At 37.9% G+C, this 23812-nt stretch overlaps 3 protein-coding genes across 3 annotated transcripts; all 3 read right to left on the bottom strand.

The window, feature by feature from the left end:
* Positions 1–1498: 1498 nt before the first annotated feature.
* Positions 1499–3924, bottom strand: LOC130732235 (uncharacterized protein At2g29880-like). The gene is made up of 3 exons (XM_057584330.1): positions 3709–3924; positions 2546–3615; positions 1499–2450 (listed from the first exon to the last, which is right to left on the bottom strand). Exons 2-3 carry the CDS (start codon positions 2894–2896, stop codon positions 1743–1745), a joined length of 1059 nt encoding a protein of 352 aa, XP_057440313.1. The 5' UTR covers positions 2897–3615; positions 3709–3924; the 3' UTR covers positions 1499–1742.
* Positions 3173–4658, bottom strand: LOC130712070 (uncharacterized). Its single transcript, XM_057561908.1, has 3 exons — positions 4020–4658; positions 3709–3934; positions 3173–3615 (listed from the first exon to the last, which is right to left on the bottom strand). The coding sequence occupies exons 1-3, from the start codon at positions 4656–4658 to the stop codon at positions 3173–3175; spliced, it is 1308 nt and encodes a 435-aa protein (XP_057417891.1).
* A 5582-nt stretch (positions 4659–10240) lies between these two features.
* Positions 10241–11704, bottom strand: LOC130712053 (uncharacterized). Its single transcript, XM_057561887.1, has one exon. It carries the CDS (start codon positions 11702–11704, stop codon positions 10241–10243), a length of 1464 nt encoding a protein of 487 aa, XP_057417870.1.
* Between the last annotated feature and the right edge of the window lie 12108 nt (positions 11705–23812).

The raw sequence follows: 23812 nt of genomic DNA, 5'->3' as shown, positions 1-23812 counted from the left end.
TATATTGTAAAAAAACTAATATATATATATATACATATTATATTATAGTACAAAGTTTGGACATATGAGTTAGGTAGGGGAAGGTCTAGGTATCGATTTTTGGCGAGCGCAATTTATCTTTATGTACCAAAAAAAATTTATAGTACAAAGTTTAATATGGTTCATAAATTAAAAAGTGCACTTTTTATTTAATTCTTATTCTTATATTTAAAGTAAAATTTTATGACGTTAATTATAATGAATGTGATTTTTTTTGTTAATTGTAATTTATGAGGCTTGACGGATGCACTCTATTTCAATAGCTATTCACACGCATTCCTTTCCACTCTGTTTGGTTGTGAAGAGAGAGATAGAGAAGAGAGAGTAGAGAAGAGAGAGTAGAGAAGAGAGAAGTTGAGTAGAGAGAAATAGGTGAGAGATAGAGTAGATTTAGAGGTTGTTTGGTATGATAAAAAGAGAAGAGAGATAGAGAAGAGAGAATGACGTGGATCTCTATCTCTTTGTTTGGTTGAATAGATAGTGGAAAGAGAGAAGGTTACTTTTTGTGTTAAAAGACATTTTTGCCCAAACTCTAATGTGACATCATGTACTGGACAAGTAATTTCTGTCGGTTCCAAAAGAACGTGTTGGGGGCTCAAAACCGCCAGAAATGTATTTTCTAACATGCAGTGGCCACAACTACTAGTACTGCATGCTTGTAAAAAATCCAGATGCCTGTGAAAAATCTGCCTGCAATTCCTAACAGATTTGAGACCTCGTTAAAAGATGCCCAATTGCTGTCAATTCATGTTTGACTTTAATCCCACTATAAACAAAACTAAATGTCAATACAACACTTTGCAAGAACAACACCTTATCACTTATGCAGAAATAGTAACAGATCCCTATCAAGACCACCATCATTTCATACATTTGTAAGAAACACCTCAGCCAAACCTGTCATGTACAATTCAAGAGCAACCCATTGAGTGCCACTCCTTTGGCAATATAACAGCAATAGGCCACCAACATCATATCAAAACTTCTGCTCCTGACCCAATGCATTGGCAGACCATCCAGAACAGCAAAAACATTACAAAACAAGTCATTATTATATCAAAATGACTTAAATGTGGCTGCTCCAAATCACCCTGCAAAATCAATAAAAAGATAGCAAGCAATATAGGTAGCAATGATTCAATTCCAACCCTCCAAGGACTGCCACATCACGCAAGGAAATAACTCCCTTTGTATTAGACAACAATATACCAGCAAATATATACCTCTTAAGACTAAACCAGCACATGAAGCAATTGCAGTAGTAACCATGCACCAATTAACAATGCCCCTCCTTCAAAAAGAAGCAATTGCAGTAGTAACCAGGCACCAATTAACTCAAGTGAGAGTGAAATCATAATAGAGACATCAAATGTGATAAATATAAAGAAAAAGAAAATTGCTAATATATATTAAGATAGGGAAAATCAATAATAGAAGTAATTATATTACATTTGCTATAATCCATACATAATGTTTGAGTCAATTACATTCAAAAGGCTTACAAAGCATATGACTGCCACCATAACAAAAAAATAGATCCTTTTACATCAAAAAACCCTTCCCTAGCTTCCTACTTCTTTCCATAATAGATTACAAATTAGTAACACAAAATAGCTAAAGGCACTAGAAGATGTCTTCAGTACAAACACCCCAAAAAGTACATAATGCACACTAGCAAAAAAACATAGGCTGAACATGAACTGTCACTGCAGCCCACCGACATTCATCATTTGAAACAGAGTCTGCAGGCGCATGTGAGCTGGTACACCAAAAAGCAGGCGCTTCTTTTGATCATTAGTGCATAAAAATTCATAGCACTGCATGCGGAGGTGATCAATTACATTCAGTTCAGTCAACATGTTCCACACATCTGATTCAGTATATATACGTGGTTTACTATGTTTAAAGACGGTCAACTGGTCTTTGTAAATTTCATTGCGCTCTTCAATTGCTACAACTTGACGTTCTGCGACTCCCACCTGCCTTTCAGCCACATCATGCAGCTTACTAGAAATACAATTACCACTAATCAATGCATCAGACATCAATCCAAGAGCACTGGTCATTTTCTCCACTTGAGAATCAAAGGAATCAATCATCGGTGTCTTACGCTTTGTTCCTCGTGAACCAGATGTACCTGTAGATTGATGGGAGGGTGCTTGGGCTGGGCTAAAAGAGTCAACATTAGGAGGGGAGAATTGCTCCCCCTCAAATACACCAGCATTTGGTTCCGGCATAGAAGTGTCATCGCCAACATCATTTAAGTCCACAGTTTCCTTCTCCATTTCACGCAATATTTGGCCAGCACTTAAGGCTTTTTTTCCCGTTGCTCGATCAGCACCAAAAAGCTCCTTCAATGTATCATAGTGCTTGACTTGCGATCGTTTCCATTTAATAGCATGAGGTTTTTCCTTTCACAAATTAAATGACAACATTAGTTAGTATTATGTTGTGTAAATAAATAACATAATGATCAGCATCACATGTCATGAATAATGCAACTCACCTTAATTAATTCCTCCCATACATGATCCTCAGCCTCAAACCTCTTAGTCATTGGACTCCATGCAAAGCCACTAAGACCTTTGAATAGATCATAAGCCTCAGTGAAGTTATCCTTCATGGTTTTCATTCTATTTTTAATATTTTGCTTTGTCATGGTTGGTGAAACGCCAGCCCTTAATGCCTCAAGTACATTAGCATAGCCTTGCGTTGTCCATGCACCATCCGGCCTATTTCCCTTGGTAACCTCCTCACAAAAGGCATCCAGTAATATTTGGTCCATGTCTTCAGTCCACCTCAAGATCACTGCACGGACTTGAGTAGGTTCCCCAGCTTGACCTTTACTCTTTGACATCTTTCAACCTATAAATACAATTGTGGTAAATAGATTGAAGGATAGAGAATGCTGACCATTGTATTTTAGGAATCAATGACAAATACATATGAGAAGAATAGTCTTTGACATTACCCAAATCAATTCAATACTTCACAGATCAATAAATAACAAGTAGAAAGAATAACCCAACACTAATGACATATGGAAAACATGAATAACAACATCAAAGTTTACATGCACATAATCCAAGTATAAATTACAAGATGAAGACCTAGGAACCATGAGACAACAACACTAAACTTGATAAACATTCCACATTTCATTTGCAATATTATCCCTTAGAAGTTGGCCTTGTCTGTACTCCTCATCACGTTGAGCCTGGGATCTATCTATGTCACGTTGAAGCAATTCACGGTCAACTTCAGCCATTAAGGCTTCATCAATGTCCACACCCATTAAAAAATTATGCAGTATACAGCAAGCAACTACTATGTTCCTCATTACTTCAAACGAATAATGTGGTTCTGTTCCGCTGGATATGATGGGAAATCTTTTTTTTAATACACCAAAAGTTCTCTCTATGACATTTCTGAGTGAAGAGTGGCGTAGGTTGAACAACTCTCTAGGATTTTGGGGGCCTCGAGTTGAATACTCCTTCAAGTGATAACGAACACCTCTATATGGTGTAAGTATCCCAGGTTTAAGCATAAATCCCGCATCCCCAAGATAAAATTTTCCTACATAAAGGTTGAGATAAATTACAACACATTAGATCGAGTAAAAAAATTGAAAATTGAATGGTTTTTACAAATTGAAAGGTTTTTACTAACCTTCTGGTATTATTAAAGGGTCTTCCCTACTCAAGGCATCCTTTAAAATTCTAGAGTCTGAAGCTGTTCCTTCCCACCCTGCTAGAACGTATGTGAATTTCATGTCGAAATCACATGCATCGAAGACATTTTGCGTGGGGCAATCCTTTCTTCCACGAAAGCGAGGGGCTTCTGCCCTTGGAACCTTGACCCGAACATGTGTCCCATCTATAGCTCCAATGCAATCCTTTGGTCATAAATAGTAATGTTAGTTTTGTATATAATCATTAAAAATGGTAAGATAACCACAAGTAAAAAAACCACCCTCATACCTTTAAAAATGGATAGAATCTGTCATTGTGAAGAATTTGTGCCGAGACATCCGCACCTGATGGTTGGATAAAAAATTCTTCTTGTAATGAGATTATGGAATGCAACACATTATGAAAATGACGGCTAACTGTCTCTCCGGAACGATGGAAGAAGAACGAAACCACACGATTTTTAACATTATGTCCTATAATGTGTAAAAATTTTGCCACTTGCTCCTCTACAGTGGACCATATATTATCCTTTACTAAACCTGTGCCTCTTATTTTCTGGCACAATCGAAGGAATGCTTTAGGCCCCATGCGTATAATGTCGCGACACTTCTCTGTATGTGTTAGGTAACCCATTAACTCACGACGCCTACGCTCTCTTTGTGGATCCACATCTTGGACTCGTCGATGAAAAGAAGTGGTCACCATTTGAAACAAATGCAATGTATGTACCACATAACATAGCAAGACAACAGCACCAATGTATTGCCTCTTTTCCAACTCTTGTCGGGTACTATTCAAAATTTGCACTTGAATCGACATTCCAAGATCAATATGGTCATCTTCGTCCCTCTCAACTTGATTTAACAGTTCAGTATGATCATCAATATTGACATCTTCATGGTTATCACAATTCAAGGCTCTATCCATAGGACAAACTAAAAAGAGACCTTATGCAAGACATGAACAAATGAGAAAATTTTGAATACAGAAACCAGAAATTAAAATAAATTTCAATCTCAATTATGAAATTGCAAAGTGGCATGTCTTTATAATCAAGGATGAAATATCTGTAAGCTTACCTCTATTACATGTCTTTATAATCAAGTTTTATTTTTTATTTTTATAAGCTTACCTCTAATTACCTCTTTATAATCAAGTGACAATTTTTACAAATGGCATGTCTTACCTCTGCAGTTCCATCGATGCTCTAGAATTTAAATTCATGTGAAAGAGTACAACTTGGAGCAAAACAATATTTGCCCCATTTCACGCAATAATAACAGCACTAATATGAAGAAAGAATCAATCCCAAACAACACAGTAAACCAAAGAATCGATATGTAATTATAATAGAGATAAATCCTTCAATAGAATGAAATAAATGGATTAGAGACACAAAAACAGTGTGTCGAGTTGAAGGATGAAATACCTGAGTTTGGTGACAGATTAAAATGCGCTCGGTGGCAGTGGGTCGTAAGATGAGTCGGAAATGGTGGTGGGCAAGATCGATCCACTTAAATAAACAAAGATAAGCACCCTTTGCTGGTGGGTCGACGCCGGATGCTCAGCCACCGAAGGTTACGTCTGTGCCGCTGCTACACACATGGAGTAGGGGAACATTTATCAGAAAACAAGGAAGAACACGCGGGAGAACAAGGAAGAACTCGCGGGCAAAGAAGGGTAGAAAGGGCAGAAAGAAAAGGGGTGAGCGTTCCTCTTCTTATCTCTTCGCAATTTGGGGGAACCATAAAAAGGGGTAGGGCCCACAGAAATTAACCATCTCTCTTTTGTTTATGTTGCAACCAAACGATGGTGCCTCAAGTATCTCGTCTCTATCTCTCTCTCTTCCCTCAATCTCTTCTCTATCTATCTCCCTACAACCAAACAAAGTGTTCATGTTTCATGACCAAGGGTAAGGGGGTTGTGTAGTACTACTAGTATATTAATTTGGGGTAATATTCTACAATAAATCGACTGCACAACTGAGAGTTTGAACTCGCAATTGTTAAATGTTTTGTGCTCACAATGAGAATCGTGCTGTGAGTTCCTTTGACTAACTAAGGCTTATTTAATTATAATTACGCTTTAATTAGGAGGAGGCGTTTCCAAGTGTGATCCTTGAAATGACAAGCCAACAATATTTCCGTGTAACGCATGAAATAAAAAAATATTATAGGGCTTACACGTATAGGGTCTATACCTGAGGGGCAATGGGTTGTCTATGTCTCCTATCAACAATCCATGATACAATCAAACGCATGAAGTCGGTGAAAACATTCAAGGACCAATGTGACCATTTACCCCTCATTTTTTATATGTAGGACTAAAAGTTTTTTTTTTTGTTACATCGGAAAATTAACATACGAGAGCAAGAAACTACGGCACAACAAGGGAATCCTTCAGCAGGAGAAGTTGAAGCTCACTCTCCGGCTGACGAATGGCATGAACACCAGGATCTAAGAGGCTATGTCCATATTTAGCAAGCCAATCTGCAGCTGCATTACCATCACGATGAACCCAATTAACGGTCACTCTCCAATCACGAGCCATAAGTGTCAAGATTTCCCTGAGCACAAGAACCTGAGGATGGTGAAGAACCAGGTCCTGATCAGTGTGGTCCAGGATAGTAACTAACTCCTCACAATCAATGTCACAAGCTACTTGTTTATACCCCTGATCCCACGCCAATAACATGCCATCCCGTAAAGCCATGGCTTCCGCTTCGAAGGCACCACCACCGTGAGCCAAGGACGTAAAGCCCGCCAGCCAGCAACCGGCCTTGTCCCGCAGCAAACCCCCACCCCCCATGCACTTTGTGGGTTCTATGTAACTACCATATGTGTTAAGTTTAACAAAATCAGCAGCCGGAGGACGCCAGACATTATTGAGAAGGCCCGCTCCAGTGAGAAGTTCGTCAGGTTGGAGAGCATGCAAGAAATCATCATACTCTCGACACAAGTTACTCCAAGCGACATTGAGAGGCCAAGGGTGAGGGTCAAGCACCATATTGTTTCGCCACTTCCACACTCCCCAAAGACCAGCCACAAACTTTACTGCATTAGGGCCTCTAGCTTGGGAGGTGACCCAATCCATTAAATCAGGCGCTGCAAAGTTGTTCCACGCCCAAGCACCAATCTTCAACCAGAGTTCACGTGAGTGGGGGCACTCTCTAAGACAATGAATACAGTCCTCGCGCGACGATGAGCATCGAGAGCATCCCTCCGTTGCTGACAAATGACACTTAAATCTATTAACATTAACTGGTAAAGCCTTATGCAACAGCAGCCACAGGAAAATATGCACTTTCTCTGGAACCGGGATTCTCCAAAGCCAAGCCCAGTCCACACCGGGATTGTTTGGTTGCTTATTCATTCTCAACCAAGCATACCCCGCTCTCACAGAGTAAGAGCCCGAGCCACCATGCTCCCAGCACCATGTATCTTCTTCACTTTGAATTAAATGCGGTTGAACCTTATTAAATTGCTCTATAACATGAGCATTCATCCACGTACTGCACCTTTGTAAATCCCAATGACCATCGACAATCAGATCTTGCAGCTTCAACGCAGAGTCCGAGATGTGCACGAAAGGTACTTGAAGAGCCAGCGGTCCTTCCCCAGTCCAATCAGAAAACCAAACAGACGTGTTCCCTTTCCCTAGCCGGAATCGCATTCCATCTCTCAACTGGTCCCGAGCTCGGAGGATTCCTTTCCAAACTGGAGAATCATTAGAACGAGCCTTTACAGTGAGAATGGATGACTGATGTAGGTAACGATGTTTAAGAACTCTAACCCATAATTTCTCAGAAGTATTTTGAGCCAAACACCAAACTGCTTTTCCAAGGAGAGATGTATTGAAGTCCGCCATCTCCTTGATCCCTAATCCACCTTCTTTACGCCCCTGAATCACTGTATTCCAATTGATGAGATGCCACCCTCGTTGTCCTCCACTCTTAGCCCAAATGAAGCCTCGCATAGCTTGATTAATTTTTTGAATAATGCTTCTTGGTAGCCAAAAAACCTGCATGACATATGTTGGGATCGTTGCTAGCACTGCTTTTGCAAGACAAGCCCTACCTGCCACATTGAGAAGATTAACCTTCCAAGAGGCTAATTTCCTCTGAATGTTTTCCAGGAGAAAATTAAACTTGCTTCGAGATACTCGACCGCTGGACAAAGGAAATCCCAGATACTTGCCAAGGTCTCGGACAAAGGGAATAGGTGCAATTGCTCGAATTTCCTCACGCACCGCCGCCAGAACACCCTTGGAAGAGATCGCTTTTGACTTGGCGATATTCACCTTCAATCCTGATGCTACACAGAATTTTTGGAGAGTCTCAGCCACAAGTTGAACCTGCACAGTAGTCGCTTTACAGAAAAGCAGAACATCATCAGCGAAAAATAAATGAGAAATTGGAGGCCCATGGGGGGAAACCTGAATTGGCTTCCAAAGGTTTGAAGTAACTAACTGATCAATGCAAACTGACAATCTTTCCATGCAGAACACAAAAAGGTAAGGGGAAAGCGGATCGCCTTGTCTGAGGCCACGACCCGGCCTGAACGAGGGGAGACGGGAACCATTCCATAAGATTGAGAGACTGGAGGATGTCACACAACACATGATTAAATTAATTAATGTACCCGGAAAGCCAAAGTAGTGAAGTGTCTCCTCAAGGAAATACCAAGAGACGCTGTCATAAGCCTTCTCTAAGTCAATCTTAAACACCAAATTACCATGCTTCGCCCTGGATGCATTCATGTGGTGAACAATTTCCTGGGCCAGAAAAGCATTGTCCATGGTACCTCTCCCCGGTAAGAAACTACTCTGCATAGGGCCAATAAGTTTATTCAGAAAAGGTCGGACTCTGTTGACAATCACCTTGGTAATCAATTTATAAGTGACATTGCATAAACTGATTGGGCGAAATTCTTTGATTGAGGAAGGACTATCCATCTTAGGAATTAGCACTATAAGAGTCTCCAAGAGTTTCTCATTTACAGTACCTGAAATAAAAGCATTTGCCACAATATCCCACAAATCATCCCCAACGACCCCCCAATATTTCTTGAAAAAGAAAGGTTGAAAACCATCCAGTCCTGGAGCCGTAAATGATTTCATGGACATGGGAGCTTTGTAGACCTCCTCCTTCAGTATAGAGAGTGAAAGCACGGCCCTATCACCATCCGAAAGAGAAGGGAACCTATTATGAGTGAACTCCTCCCTAACTGAACTATCCTGGGCAGCAAAAAGACTTTGGAAGTAGGATTGTGCTTCCTCTATTAGATTTTCCTTGTCTGTGCACCAGTCACCATCACGTAATTTCAGTCTATGAATCATATTACGTTTTCTCCTTATTACTGTGTGAGCATGGAAGTAGGAGGTATTTCGATCACCAAACTTAATTCTATCATCTCTAGCCTTCTGATACCAAAGGAGCTCTTCCTGCTTAAGGATATTCTTATATTCCATTTGAAGTTCAGCTTCAAATCTCATCATGTCAGAAGTAACTAACCTATCAAGTTCTCTCTGCACACCCCTGAGACGGCCTTCCACCCACCGCTTTCTCCGAAAAATATTTCCAAACACTTCTTTATTAAAAGTAATAGAGTCCTTCCTGACCTGGTCTAGCTTGCTGACAATTTCGTTAGAACCCCTTTGCCACGCTTTCTCCACCACCGTTTGGTAATTGGGATGATCTACCCAAGCAGCCAAAAACCTGAATGGACGATTATTATTAGGAAGAGGAGAGGCACCACAGTGTAATAGCAACGGGCAGTGGTCAGAGGAAACCCTGTTTAAAATCTCAACATAGGCATCCGGGAATGCCAGTCTCCAGTCCACATCCCCCAGGGCTCTGTCAAGACGCTTGGAGATGATTATACGATCATTCGCCTTCCTGAACCAGGTAAACCTCCCTCCAACTGATCCGAGGTCCACCATTCCGCAATCTTCAAGTATTTGGGCAAATCGCGTCGCTCGGTTGAGATGGAAATCTCCTCCTCTAACTTCAGAAGGAAGAAGAATCTCATTCATGTCACCAATGATCATCCAAGGGAGAGAAATCCTCTGGCGAAGCCCGATTAAGTATTGCCAACAGGCTTCTCGCTGAGTTGGTACTGGGGAGGCATACACAGCGCTACAAATCCAAGAAAAGTTGTCTTTCCACAGTTCAAAAGTAACAGCCTGTTGGTGTCTATCCATCAGCCTGAAGGACAAGGATACTCTATTATTTTTAAGCACCCAGATACCCCCACTAAATCCGCTTGCTTCTGAGATGTATATAGGAGAGTATTCCAAGGACTCCCAGAATCTCCTGACTCTTTCATACTGGCATCTAGTCTCTAATAGAATTATAATATCCGGATGTTTACTACGGATTAATTCTTTCAGCACACGTTTACTGTGCTCATTCATGGCACCCCTAATATTCCAAGACATAATTTTTTTATCTTCAAATCCAATCATAAAAACTATTAATGAGAGGGAAGGGGCCATGCTCTACGAGAGAGTCAACCTGGCAGTGCAAGGGTAGCGTTGTCGACTTGGATAAAGCTATCCAAATTGGCACCACTACGGTGCATGGATTCATGCATTGTTCCATCACCATTTAATCCTGTGTCTCCCTGCTCCTGAAGTGATTGGTCACCAGGGTCCATGGGTTGGCTTGCTTGATCAGTGACATGGCCATTTGTCTCCTCCACACGGGACCGTTTGTTTTTATTTCCGTGAACCTTGTGCCCTAAACGACTGCCACTGCCAAACGTGAAGTGGGCCCCAGGTGGCATGAAATTTGTATTAACCGTTTGCTCCTCCCTCGGTTTCTGTGCTGCACTCCTTGGCAATGATTTGCCAATTACTACTCCATGCGAATCTGGCCGTGGGATATTCCCTTTGTGCCCCAGATTTTTTGGAGCCGTTTTCTTATCTCTTTTTTTCTTGGTCACTGTGATCCAATCTCCCATGATTTGGAAATCCTCTTCCAGATTAATTACCACATTTTCCATGGCCCCTGATTGTGCACCTAGTCCATGTATATTTCCAGTTTTCTCTCCTGAAATTACGCTACTTTCCCTTACTTCCATTGTTTCCTTTTCTGTGTTCTTCTGATTAAACGCATTGGTTGCCTGCGCCGTTTCCTGGCTAGGGTTTGGCCCTTGGCCGCCGTCTGCAGGGGGCACCGGCTCTTGATCTCCTTCCGTGGTTACCGGAGAGTCTCTACAATCCCGACTGCGATGACCGTAGCATCCACATTTCGTACAGATCACATGAAGCCCCTCATATTCAATGTTATACCAGTAGTCTTCAATACACACCTTGCCCACCACAGGAAGCGTGAGGTCTAGTTCGACACAGATCCTCGCAAACCTCCCCCTATCAGCTTTCAGAGTATTCCGATCCACCTTGATTGGTTTTCCAATCGCCCTTGCTACCGACAGCAAATAGCTTTCATCATAGAACACCACATTGAGCCCTGGAATCCTGACCCAAGCTAGTGTATTTGTTACTCTTGTCGCCGGCGATATGAATTTTGGGCTCCATGTTGACACTGCTAAGTAATGGTCGAACAACATCCATGGCCCTCCATTCATCACCTTTTCCTTGTCCTCTTTGATATCAAATTTCACCATGTAGAAACCATTACCAACATCAATCATGTCAAATTCCCCATTCAGCCGCCACACATTTGCCAGCTTGAGTTTCATTGTGCGATAGCCAAGGGTTTTACCCAAGAGGGTTACCACCAAGGCCTCCTTCCATGGAGCACTCATTTCCTCGACCACAGACGGATCAGTTACTATTCTTGGCAGTAGCCTGTTACCGTTCACTAACTGGATTTTCATTCGCCCTTGATCCACTAGGTCCTTCACTTCCTTTGGTGCTTCAGCCCTTGCACCCCCCATTAGTTTATCACGGAAGGAGGGGCGCTCAGGGAGCTTTCCATCATCTGGCGGTTTGGAGCCGTCAACGTCCATCGTCGCAGCCATCAAGGAGAGTTACCAAAGTTTGCCCTAGCAGAGCCGCACCCACCTTTTTCCAAAAAAAAAAAAAAGTAGGACTAAAAGTTTGACGCAAAGGAAAATTATACAAGAATAGAATGCAGGAAATAAATAAATTCTCATACAATTGAACAGAAACAGGTTTGAGCAATGAGATAAGGGACTTTCCATTATTCTCTTATCTTTACAGTCAGTGCTTTAAAGTGGCAGAAAACTAATTGATTAATTTTTTTCATTTTACAAAGTTGGAAATTAAATCCTACCATTAAAATATTTTAATTTCTTGAGTAATACTAATTACTTACATCACTCATTTAAAAAATACTATATCTATGATTAATTTTCAAAAAAGAAGGTATACGTGAAAAATTATATTGATCGATAGCTCAAATAAAAATGGGAATTGATGTTTAATCGAAATTAATTATTGCAGTCTTTTGGCCAAAAATGGGATATGAAATGATGTTTTCTGCTCAATGATGGAATGTAATAATTTCATTGTGGGCGGAGGAAATTAAGTTTCTTTTCCCCATTTATAAATCATTGAGTAGTAACGACATTTTTCATGCACATTTTTACTTTTTTACTTTTTCATTCATATCACATTTAAATATTACGTTTTTTTTTTCTTCATATCTCATGCAATGTGTTTACACCTTTTAAATGTTGACCAAACATTTTCATTTTTAAAATGAGTATGACAAAACAATTAAATTAAATTGAACAGAACACTTAAATTTTCCTCTCCCTTGTTCCAAATAGAATTATACTTCGTTTGGTTGGAGGGAATGAAAGGGGGAATGAAAGAAAACACGGAATTTGAGGTGTGAATTTAGACTACATCTTAATCTAAATTCACACCTCGAATTTCGTGTTTTCTTTTCTTCCCCCTTTCCTTTCCTCCAACCAAACAAAGTCTTAATGTCGACTCTCACTTTCTATAATGTCAAATTAAGAGGAAAGGTTTGATGGGCAATAAAGCAAAGGTTTGCTCTTTATATGAAAAGATATATTTTGGGTGCCCCTCGGACTCGGTTTCTCCCTTCTTTCTTTTTCCTTATTTGGATCCATCCCACATATCCATATATAGCAACCCCAAATTTGATTGTTGAAATGACAATTCAATATTTCAATTCCAGGAAGTCACATTCATTTATTGATCTAAATGATAATAATTGGAATGACACAGCTTTCTTCCTTTTGGCACTTTCACACAAACGTGTACATGGTCCTACTAATCTCATCTCTTTGCACTAAGCCACTAACACTAATTCTATACTGTAAAACTCATATGCAAATTTCTCATGGTGAATCATAATTGAACTGTGACCAAACTTATAATAATAAGATAATATATTTATTTTTTAAAAAACATAAATTATTGAAAACATAATATTCCTGAATATAAATAAATTATAGAAAATAAAAAATTGTAGCATAATAATATGTATTAACGTATTATAAAAAGTGTTACAATATAATATAAAACCATTAATATGGCTCTTACCCAACAACTTAAGCTTTTGGGATAAAGTGGTTGCTTGACATGGTATCAGTACATAGTAGGTGGGTCTGTGCATTTATCCACGCTTCAAGCCGGAAGGGCTCTTGCGTGAGGGGGCGTGTTAGAATATAATATAAAACCATTAATATGACCCTTACTCAACAGCTTAAGTTTTTGGGATAAGTGATTGTTTGACAAAAAGAACTCACATAATATGAAAAGGAAAAAAATGTGAAAACAAATTTTTGACAGAAACATAAAACATTGAGATACCTACAACACTAGGCCAACTCATTTCTGGGTCGATTTTAAACTCTCATTTTGAAATATAAAAAAGTTAATTGGCCTTTTTTGTCAACAAAAAGTTCATGGGCCTTTAACTGATTCATTACAACACTGTCAGTTATCATTGTCCATTGTGTTTTTTTTTTTTGTAAGAGAATCATTGCCCATTGTTCTCCCTTCTCAGTCAGTTCTTGAAGATGTTAAAAAATTTCTTTGATTTGTTGTTGGTGATCAAAGAATATTTCCTCTTTTTTTTTAATGCCCGTGTTTAAAAAAATGTATAGGCATTTTGTGACTTAAGTAGTTGACTCATTTGACCCAAAAAAAAAAAAGTAGTTGACTCATAACCATTGTTATCAATCTCTAGAAATATCTCTTAATCTCTTACGAGATTACGATATTACGTACCAAAAACGAGACTAGCGGGAGTAATAACTGTTTTTTCAAAACTCGGCTGATATCTCGAGATATCTCTTAATCTCGTGTAATATCGCGAGATTACCACGAGATTACGAGATTAGCTTGTTTTGTTAAAAATGTCAAAAAAAAAGTTTTGTCTGAGGCTATTTCAGTCATTTAACCCACAAATTTTAGGGTTTTCACTCATCTCTGTCGCTCTTGCCACTCAACTTTGTCGTTCTTTCCACTTCTTCTCTCATCTCTGCGTGCGCAACCTTCACTCATCCTCTCGCACGACCACCAGCGCAACTTCCTTCTCCTTCGACGCGACTTTCTCCGCCTTTTGATGAAATCCAATTTGATGATGAATGGATAACTAAAGAGGTAGATGTAGAGGAGAATGATATTGATGGTCATGATGATATTGTGGACATCATTGAATTAGTTCAATACAACATTGAGAATTTGGTTCTTGATCCTAATGTTGGAGGGTCTAAGTCTATCTCATATGAGGAAAAACATGTTGGTGATGATGGAGATGATGATTCTAGTTGTTCTAAATTTGACGGTGTTGTAGGATTTTAAATTTGGATGACTAGTGACTTATTTGTTCTTGTTTTAAGTTTATCCTAACTTGTATTGATGTTTTGTTTACTTGTTATGACTTATGTACCTTAGGTTTGAATATTTGGTAATTTTATGCATGATTTTAATTGTCATTGTTGGATAATTTTTAGTACTATTAGTGTAACTTAATCATTATTATAGTTTTAAAAGTATTATTTTTGCATGAGGTAATCTCTTACGAGATTACGTTACGAGATTACCTCTCCTCAACGAGATTAGGTAATCTCTAGAGATTGACAACCATGCTCATAACTAGCTTTGGTTTAATTTGGATTAGTTGATTAAGTATTAAGTAATGGGATTTGAGGAAACCAAACCTATTTAACTTGGTCAAACAATTGATATCTCAAACTCAAATAATGTACACACTCAAGCATGGATTAGGAGTTGATTATAGGATTTTTAATCAGTAATCTCAAGTTTAAACTCTGAATAAATAATTTTCTTAAATATTTGAAGTTAATTTCATATGTAGGATACTCAAAATGTACAAATAATCCAGCTCATTTCGCCAATTAATAGTCATCCATCACCCAAGTTTCATATGAAGTTTCATGTATATACTATATACCCAATTACCCACACATTTCACATCTCCATCGCCATCACCAACAGTCTAATAACGCGTTCATTTTCTGCATATTTTTGGAAATAACTTTGAATTCTAGCTCATTGCCATTCAGGTGATTAAATTTGTAAACAATGTGTCGGTGATGGCTGATCAAATATCACACTCGTACTTCACTTTCCTCTCAATACCAAAAAAGTGTTTTAAAAAAGAACAACAAAGTTAATCAATTGATATGATGTAATAGTTGAACAATTCAATTCCCAACTCATGTGTAAATTGAAATTAATTCATTGATCAATCTCTCTATCTTTTAATGCACCGATTGTGATTGTGAGGTGAGCGATTAATTCGATTAGTATTGGTTATAGGATACTTATAATGAGTCGCTATGTAACTAATTTTTCATCTCACGGTTAATGCAATATGTGAGGGTTGATTCAGAATCAAACCTGAACAACTCGTGGAAAAACGAAGTGTTAAACCACTTTATTAACTCATAACTCACTTGTTTAGGATGTAATTATTTATTTACCATTTCAAAAAAAAATTATTTACTTGGGAGAACTATTTACTTGGGAGAACTTTTATGCAAGCAAATGAATGTCAATAATCCTAGGCTCCTAGCTAACTAGCAACTACCAACGTCCAACGCATTGATGCGATATGAATGGGCCGCCACTGAAAAAATGTGAAATTATTTCAAGAGAAGTAATGTAAAAGTGAAACCCAAAACAGTGCTGTTAGTGGGCCTAATATGGTAGACCTAAAACAAAAGTAAAGAAGAAGAAGAAGAAAGAAAAAGATCGACAAGTAAGGGTCCCTCCCTCCCACACACTATGGAATAGGGTTATGAATTTGCCTAATTGAGCCAAACCTACCTACCTATTTGATGTTGCTCTATAAAAGAATCACAAAAAATTGTAATTAGTTTCACAACAAAATAAAATAAAGTGTACTTACAAGGTCTCAGTCATTGTTTACTAATTAACTCACCCACCCCTTTTGATTTTTTTTTATAAAGATGAGTTCGGGGTTTGTAATAAATGCAAAAAAAAAGTGAAAAAGCAACCCCTTAGAAGTTAAAGTGTATTGTAACACCATTGTTTTCTCACCTTATATATAGATAAATTCAATTAAACTAAAATACAAAAAAATGTGAATTTTTCTCTTATTTAACACCATTATTTTCTCACCCTATTGAAGAGTATGTTTGGTTCCATGTTCAGATATTTCAGAGTCACTTCTCTCTTCACAAAAACTATTCCCATTACCTTCTTTTATAAGGACTTCTGCTACTAACATAAAACTCATCATTTTTTGAAAAAGAAAAAAAGGCCACACAATGTAAAGTACTATATCTTTTACAACCATTTGTTCATATATTGCTACATCATTAAAAAAGTTGATTCTGGGAAAATGAGGGAACGGAGATTCCCATGTGTTTGATAAATGGGCCTTTTTTGTTTTGTTGCTTTTTTTTTATATTTCTGGTCTGTAGTGATGTCTCGTGATCGATGTTCTTAATTATAGTCCAAGCCCATGAAGATATGATGGCCCAATAGAATAGAAGCCTATGTTGACAAAAAATGAAGCCTACGAGTCGTAATTCATGGGCATCCCTAATGTTAGATTTTGATTCAGTACAAGTATTGCATTGCTACTTGCAAATATTAATTAGATTTGAAGTATTTTTAATCTTGATCCATAAAATTAATTTTTTTATAAAAATATTCTATTCAACTTTATAATGAACATAAACTAAATGCTAGTCAATCAATATGGTAAATAGGGGTGGTAAGTTGATCTCTCCCTCCTGCCGCCATTAATTTACATAAAACGGGCAAAACTCGGTCCGCACTTGAGAAGTATGTTAGATTATCCACTTCTCATCGAGCTGGCAGGTTGGCTTGCCAAAATAATGAAATTAATGGAAAATTGATTTTTTTAGTAGTTACACTCAATGGGCTCGTTGACCCGTGTAAAATTGGCGGGTTGACATATTAACTCAGCTAAAATAGCTTTAAAATAAAAAATATTTAATTATAATAATGTAAACATATTAAACTTTAATAGTTGAAAATAGACCAACCCGACAAGCCAAACTTCCAGCCCCGTCAACAACCCGCTTCAAATAGTGTGGGTGAAAACAGGTATGTGGGTTTGGAAACCCAACCTACCCTATTTTGGCGGATTAACCCGACGGGTCCAACGTGTTTTTGCCATTTAAGTGCTATAGTTGGTTAGTGAAGCTCCAAAAAGGAAAAGTAGACAAAACCTTAGTGATCAGTACAAGGCTTGTTTTTATTATATTGGTGAGATTCCCATGACCACTATGGATGAAGATGACCCTCAATCAGAATGGAGGTTAGCGTGATGCTGAAACCTTTCACATGGTAAACAATCAAGCTTGATCGGGCCCCCACTAAATAACCCATTTAAGTTTGTTGGTGTCAACTGTGTACTGTGTAGTGATGATATCTATTGTATGTAAAAAAAGTATAAACATCTTCTTCTTTTATCGTTTGAAGATGTGTGTAGATTACTTTCAAGTTTCAACAATAGTCCTTTAAAATTGCTGGGCCACCCTTGGCAAATGCCAATTGTAATCCTTCAATGATCTTGATTAATTGTAGTAGGTGATAAAATCATATCAGACTTATTGTAACAAGAAATTATAGTTTCTAATCAATTTCAAGCTTAATTATATTTCCATATGGAGGTTTCGGTTTAATTGTGCAACATATTTCCTTCAATGATCTTAGCATAATGTTTGTTGCCAATTATGTACATAGGAAGTAACGATTTTGATATTTGATAACATATACTTATATACTTGTTCAGTTGTTCTCATCTCTTCATGTATGCACATGCATCTGTACATGTTAAGAGGTACATCCGTAGAGTCCTTTGATGCTCGTGATTCAAACTGAGCTGTTGTGGGGGCCGCTTCTATTTTACTTTCATAGCAATTGGGACAAAGTGTACGTTTGATTTGGCGTTAATACCAACATCAATATGATTTTATGTATTTTAATGCTTCAATATGAAAAATAAAATTTATTATTTTAAATTTAAAGTGTATCAGAAAAGTAGAATTCTAAAATGTTAATTTTAATGTAAATCCACATTTAGTTGAACGAAAATAAACAGACACAAAGTCTTTCATTTATGTATCTACTGCACTGCATGTGTGGGATGCTTTATAAGTATAGTCAAGTGCTGCAGCAGCAGCATTACAGTAGTAACAGCCACAGCCCACAGGCCACAGGTGTATTAATTGATGAACATATAGGTTCAACATTAGGGTAGCTAGTAGCTTTTAGGGGATTGGTTGAATTAGTATTGAGTCATAAAAATGGATGCTACCGTCGGTATAGACCTTCATTTCTTTATCAATATAAAACATGTTTCTTTCTGTCTTATTTCTATTTCAATGTTTGATCCCTTGCGGTCCCACTTGTATTTGATTAATCAATGTCTAAACATTTATGTATCTTTTTAAATCAGCTTTCTCAAAATTGATCATAGATATAATTGATTTTGATAAAATTAATTATTATCAAAGTGAGTTGAAAATGAACTAATTTAGATTTAGATACATGTATGAGAAAATGGTTTCTATAAGTTAATTAACAGGTTAGCCTCACTCGCCTAATCCAGGCTTAATTTGCTATATAAGTGGTTTGCACTAGACCCAAATGCACCATCAACTAAGCCTTTTTTTTTTCTTCTAAAAGGATCACTAAGCCTAAACGGATGATAATTGTGTTTATTTTGTATTTTTATTGATCGGGGGAGATTCTGACCAAGACTACCCAGGAAGGGGTAGGAGGGGAGGGGAATAGAAGATTCCAGGTGATGACGAAATGAGGGAGGTCAGAGTTCGAACGAACGAATGGAGAGTGGCGGTCTCACAACGTGGATGTGAGCCCAGAAGGGGGGTCCTGCAAATCACTCTGATGCCCAAGTCAGTTCGGATTCTGAACCTTGTAAAGTTTAAGTGTAGAAGTTAGAGTTAAGAGAAATTACCTTGGCCCTCTGTCGTAAGGGCCTTTTATATGAGACCCCGGAGCTAGGATGGGCCTACGAGGGGTTCTCTGCCGTTGGATCAGTCTACAGCTTCTACAGGTCCCAGGAGATCTTACGGCCCAGGGTTCCTAGTAACTAGTGGCTAGGCCACGAGCTTTGGTCCTAGCTTCCAACAATAGGGTGTAGAGTTTGTGATGGGATGGTTGAGTTGATCTCTTCTTAGCCCGTGGTGAGCGGCTCGTGGTTCCTCCGGCGACGTCCGATGTAGTCGTCCTGGATGATGGTTGGGTAGTGTGCAACCTAAGTCCCCGTCCAGGATGGTGGCCGGGCAGTGAGCAAACTGGGTCCCCGTCCTGGAGAGTGGTTGGGTAGTGAGCAACCTGAGTCATCGTCCTGGCTGGTGATCGGTTAGTGAGTACCCTAAGTGAGGCACACCTTGGGATGGATTGGACCTAAGCGGTTCCTCGGTTCTTAGATTCAGGAACGACGGATGATTGTCCGTATAGGTATGAAGCCGAGAGAGGGGGTTAGTAGCGTCGTTTACCGACTCCCATAACATTTACATTCCAAAATATTTTTACTAATATGATGATTTTACTTGTATGACTCTTTTTAGATTAAGAATTTATTTATTTTATTGTGATACTATCTTTTAGAGACAATAAACTTCAATATTCTAAATTTTTTATGAGACATGAGTTTTTCATTTATGGCATCAGGATTATATTATTTTTAAAAAAATAAACAGGCTTAGGGTTGGTGAGTAACAATAAAATGCAATTCTATTGAATGAAAAAATAGCAAAAAATTTGAATAATGCTCTTCCAATTTTATATGTCTTGTCTAATTCTCCTAACTCTATTTACTAACTCTTTGGTGGGATTCTAAATCTTATCATTAATGTTGTAAAATCATGTTAACATTGGATTTCTAACTTCTTTCAAGAATTGATTTTGAACTTAGAATTACTAGTGCATGTTTGGAAACTAGTTTGAAAATTATGATGAAATAAAAATTCATGGTGGATAAAAGTGAAAGCTAAGAGAAATTATTTATGTTCATTGTGATTTTCGAACGAGTTTTCAAACATTCAAATACCCAAAAATTTATTTTAATTTGATCTTTGGAGAATCAATTCTAACATTTACAAACTTGAAACTAAACGTACTAATAGTGTGCTAGCTAATGATCGTAAGGCCTTCATTTATCAATTTAGCTAGATATAAACATCATTTGGAATTAGGAAACTAAATCCAAGTTATGTTGATGTTCACTTGATTTTTCTAGTGTATAAGCAAAACAAGTACACGAAAAGCTCCATTCTCTCTGTGGCTTGTTTCCACTGTAAATTTGGGAAAGCTATATCCATGGCTTTGAATTGCGTCTGGTGAATTTGGGAAAAATTACTAGTAGTTGGTACTTCTGGCACTTTCATTTGCATATGTCCTTCTCCCACCCGCATTGTCTCTTCAGCATTTGAGTCCAAAAGTAACATGCATACATGTGCTCATCAGAGGGTGGCAGAGGTAAATTGGTTATTGCTAATTGCATTTTCTAAGAGCACGTCTCGACCAACTTCTCTTTTCTTAGAATCAATTCTGTCATCCAGAAGCAATTATGTCATGACTGATTTTCACTGCAGAATCAATTGTACAAAGATTTCTAAATGTTTCATGTCATGGTTAATTAGCAAAACCAGTCACTCTCTTCCCTCAGGGGTTGTAGGGTCACATACCCTATCTCTTATGAACATTTTCTCTGTTCTTACAAGATACCAAAAAATCTCATTCACAGAACATGGGTAGCCCCTTTACCGTGAGCCTGTGATTTATAGATGAACACCATGGCCCAAATTATGTTCACACTTTACATTTAAGACATCTTTGATCATCACAGCTTTGCCAGTGATCTGAAAGGATGGTCATTGAAGCTTTAATTTCAAGTAGCTACCTTCATAATGAGCTAGTTATCATGGATATGGAAATTGAGTCATAGTCAAACAAAACCAACAATGTATAGTGTGGTTGTAGTCCTTCCACATAAACATTGGTTTTGTAAATTATATTTTCCTTTCTGATTGTTGAGAAGATGGAAATTAGGTGGAAATGTAGATTCTAACTTTCTAAGAATCCATAAATCACAAATCACAAAAAGGGAACTCATTCATTTAAAGCAAGAAATGATGATTACATTTTAGTGGGCTATTGATTAAATTAAACCTGGTTCCTCACCTGAGATTATAGAAAAGACCATGATTTAGACAAAAAATAGTATTGGAAACAGAGAGGGGATGGGGACCCATTGAGTTAATTACACCAATGTGAATTTGACTCGTGGGATACATGGGGCTATGCAATGCATGATGATCACATGCTATGCTTGTTCAAAGACGCACACAGACACAAATGTACACACTGAAGGTACTACTGGTTGAGATGGGACTATACATGAGTATCAAAGTTAATTAGTTGTTGCCTGCAGGGAAGAGAATAAGAATAGAGAGCATCAGAGATATCGTGTGCTTTGATACCGGTCGAGAGTAACATAATGGAATTTCATCTCAATCCTTATGTAAAGTTTTGTTCATTTTTTGTCTCGACACTACTGCTAACGTCTGTTTACACTGAACCAGGGCATCCAATGATCCAAAGATGATTAAATTGTTGCAATTGGCCTTAGAACAATATGTAGTTGCTATTCTGAAGAAAGAGCCAACTGCAACCTCTCTCAGTACCAGCTACTTCTCATCATTTAATATTCCTCAACCAGTTTATATTACTGTGACCATGCTTCCTATAGCTAACACCCTGCTACATGATATATTTGCTGCTATGTCCATTTTGTAGGACGAGGACCACACCTAAGCAAGTCCCTTATGCATTCTAAAGAAGAGAAAAATAAAAATAAAATAGATGGGAAGTGCATGTGATGAGTCTCAATCCGGAGTGTTACTTTCATTGTATACAAAAAAAGTTGGTGAGAATAACTACTGAATTTTCAAGAAGCACCTATATATTCAAAATTAACCGTCGATAAAAGTTTAGGTTTGATATTTGTTTGACTAGAGCCAGAAAAAAAAACTTTGGTCATAAAGTTCGGTCAAATTATCTAGGTGTGACTATAGAGTAATTATAGTTCCATTTATTGATTAAGATTCAAGATTTTAAATACTTTAGAATTACTATTACTAACACACATAAAAATACTAATAATTCAAATTACAACAATACCCCTAAATTGTACTGTGTGGGACTTCGTCTCGCACACACCGCACCCCAATCCGCATCCCAAACAAACATTTGGGCCAAACACAAGGCAAAATATTGAATGTATATTATTCAATCACAAAACTAATTAAAAGGTGGTCCATATCGGGAGGACTCGATCTCTCGCAAGCACATGTTGGATGAGAGTTTTCATAAATAGCTGCAGCGACCCAATTGAGAAAAAGAAGTATAAAAACCGTACGCAAGTATTTGTACTGTTCTGTTGGAGTGGAGGAATGGTATCCAATTTACCAAAGAAAACCAAGAAGGGCATTTGAACTACATATATATATATGTCTATTACCTATTTACCCTCATGGGATAAATTGCTTCTCATGTCAATAAAATAACTTTTTTGTGTGTGTTAAATTACTCTTATAATTTCGACTCGAGTGTGATGAAGGTCAAAAGCCTCCCCAATTATGCAGCTCATATAAATCGAACTATGAGAGTTTCTACTCTAATTGTCTCACATAATAAATGAAGCTTAACTTTTGGATCTAAGTTTTAAAGTAGTGTGACTTCCTTGTAAAAATTGGTGAGGTAATCTCGTAATGATTCATTTTTTCTTTGCTTCATTTTTTCGATCAATGAATTTAGTTTTGTAACCCCTTACTAGTGATGAAATGATGAATGGATTTGTTGAAAGTTTGTCACGTCTTCGAGGGAAGAGGTTAAAACTAGTGCATAGCAATGAGAATTGATTTCTCCCACGTAGGTGGCGCTAAATGTTCTTCTAAAAGCAATGATGTACCTTTGGAGTGGCAAGGAACAATGAAGCAAGAGGTGGAGAGCACGGTGGTGAGATGAATGTAATGACAGTGGGGTACCTGCAAATGATGTTCTGACACTCAAGTCAATGAGAGCACTCAAAGATTATTTTGTATGTTAGAAGAACTAAAAATGAACAATAATCAGTAAGTTAAAGTATAGATTGATTAAACATGTATTCATAAAGTTTAAAAATGGTGGCTTTTAACCTTAGTTTAGCTATTGTGAAATGATGGTTCCAATGAATGTATGCAATTAGGTTGACAAGGTTAATGATCCAAAGACTTCTCAAGCATGATCATCATCTTGGACGTGATTAATAGCCACCATTTCGAGAGCCTATATCATGGTCGGTCCATAAAATTCACATTCAAGTGAATGTCCGTTGGTCGGTAAGGACGATCAAAGTGAACTCATAACTTGTCCAACAATTAGTCTATCGAAGGCAAAATTGATAGGGTTAATGATCAACAACTATCTAAGATGATCATGTTTGGATGGATTTTGATTATTAACCCGATCAATTTTGTATTTGTTAGGCTAACTGTTAGATAAATCAAAGTTCGTTTTGATCGTCCTTACTGACTAACACGACATTCACTTGAATGTGATTTGGATTCCAATGAGCTGAT

Source organism: Lotus japonicus, chromosome 1, assembly GCF_012489685.1.
Source record: "Lotus japonicus ecotype B-129 chromosome 1, LjGifu_v1.2".
Classification (NCBI taxonomy): Eukaryota; Viridiplantae; Streptophyta; class Magnoliopsida; order Fabales; family Fabaceae; genus Lotus; species Lotus japonicus.
Note: the sequence above shows the minus strand (reverse complement) of the source record. Positions and strands in the feature narration are given on the sequence as shown.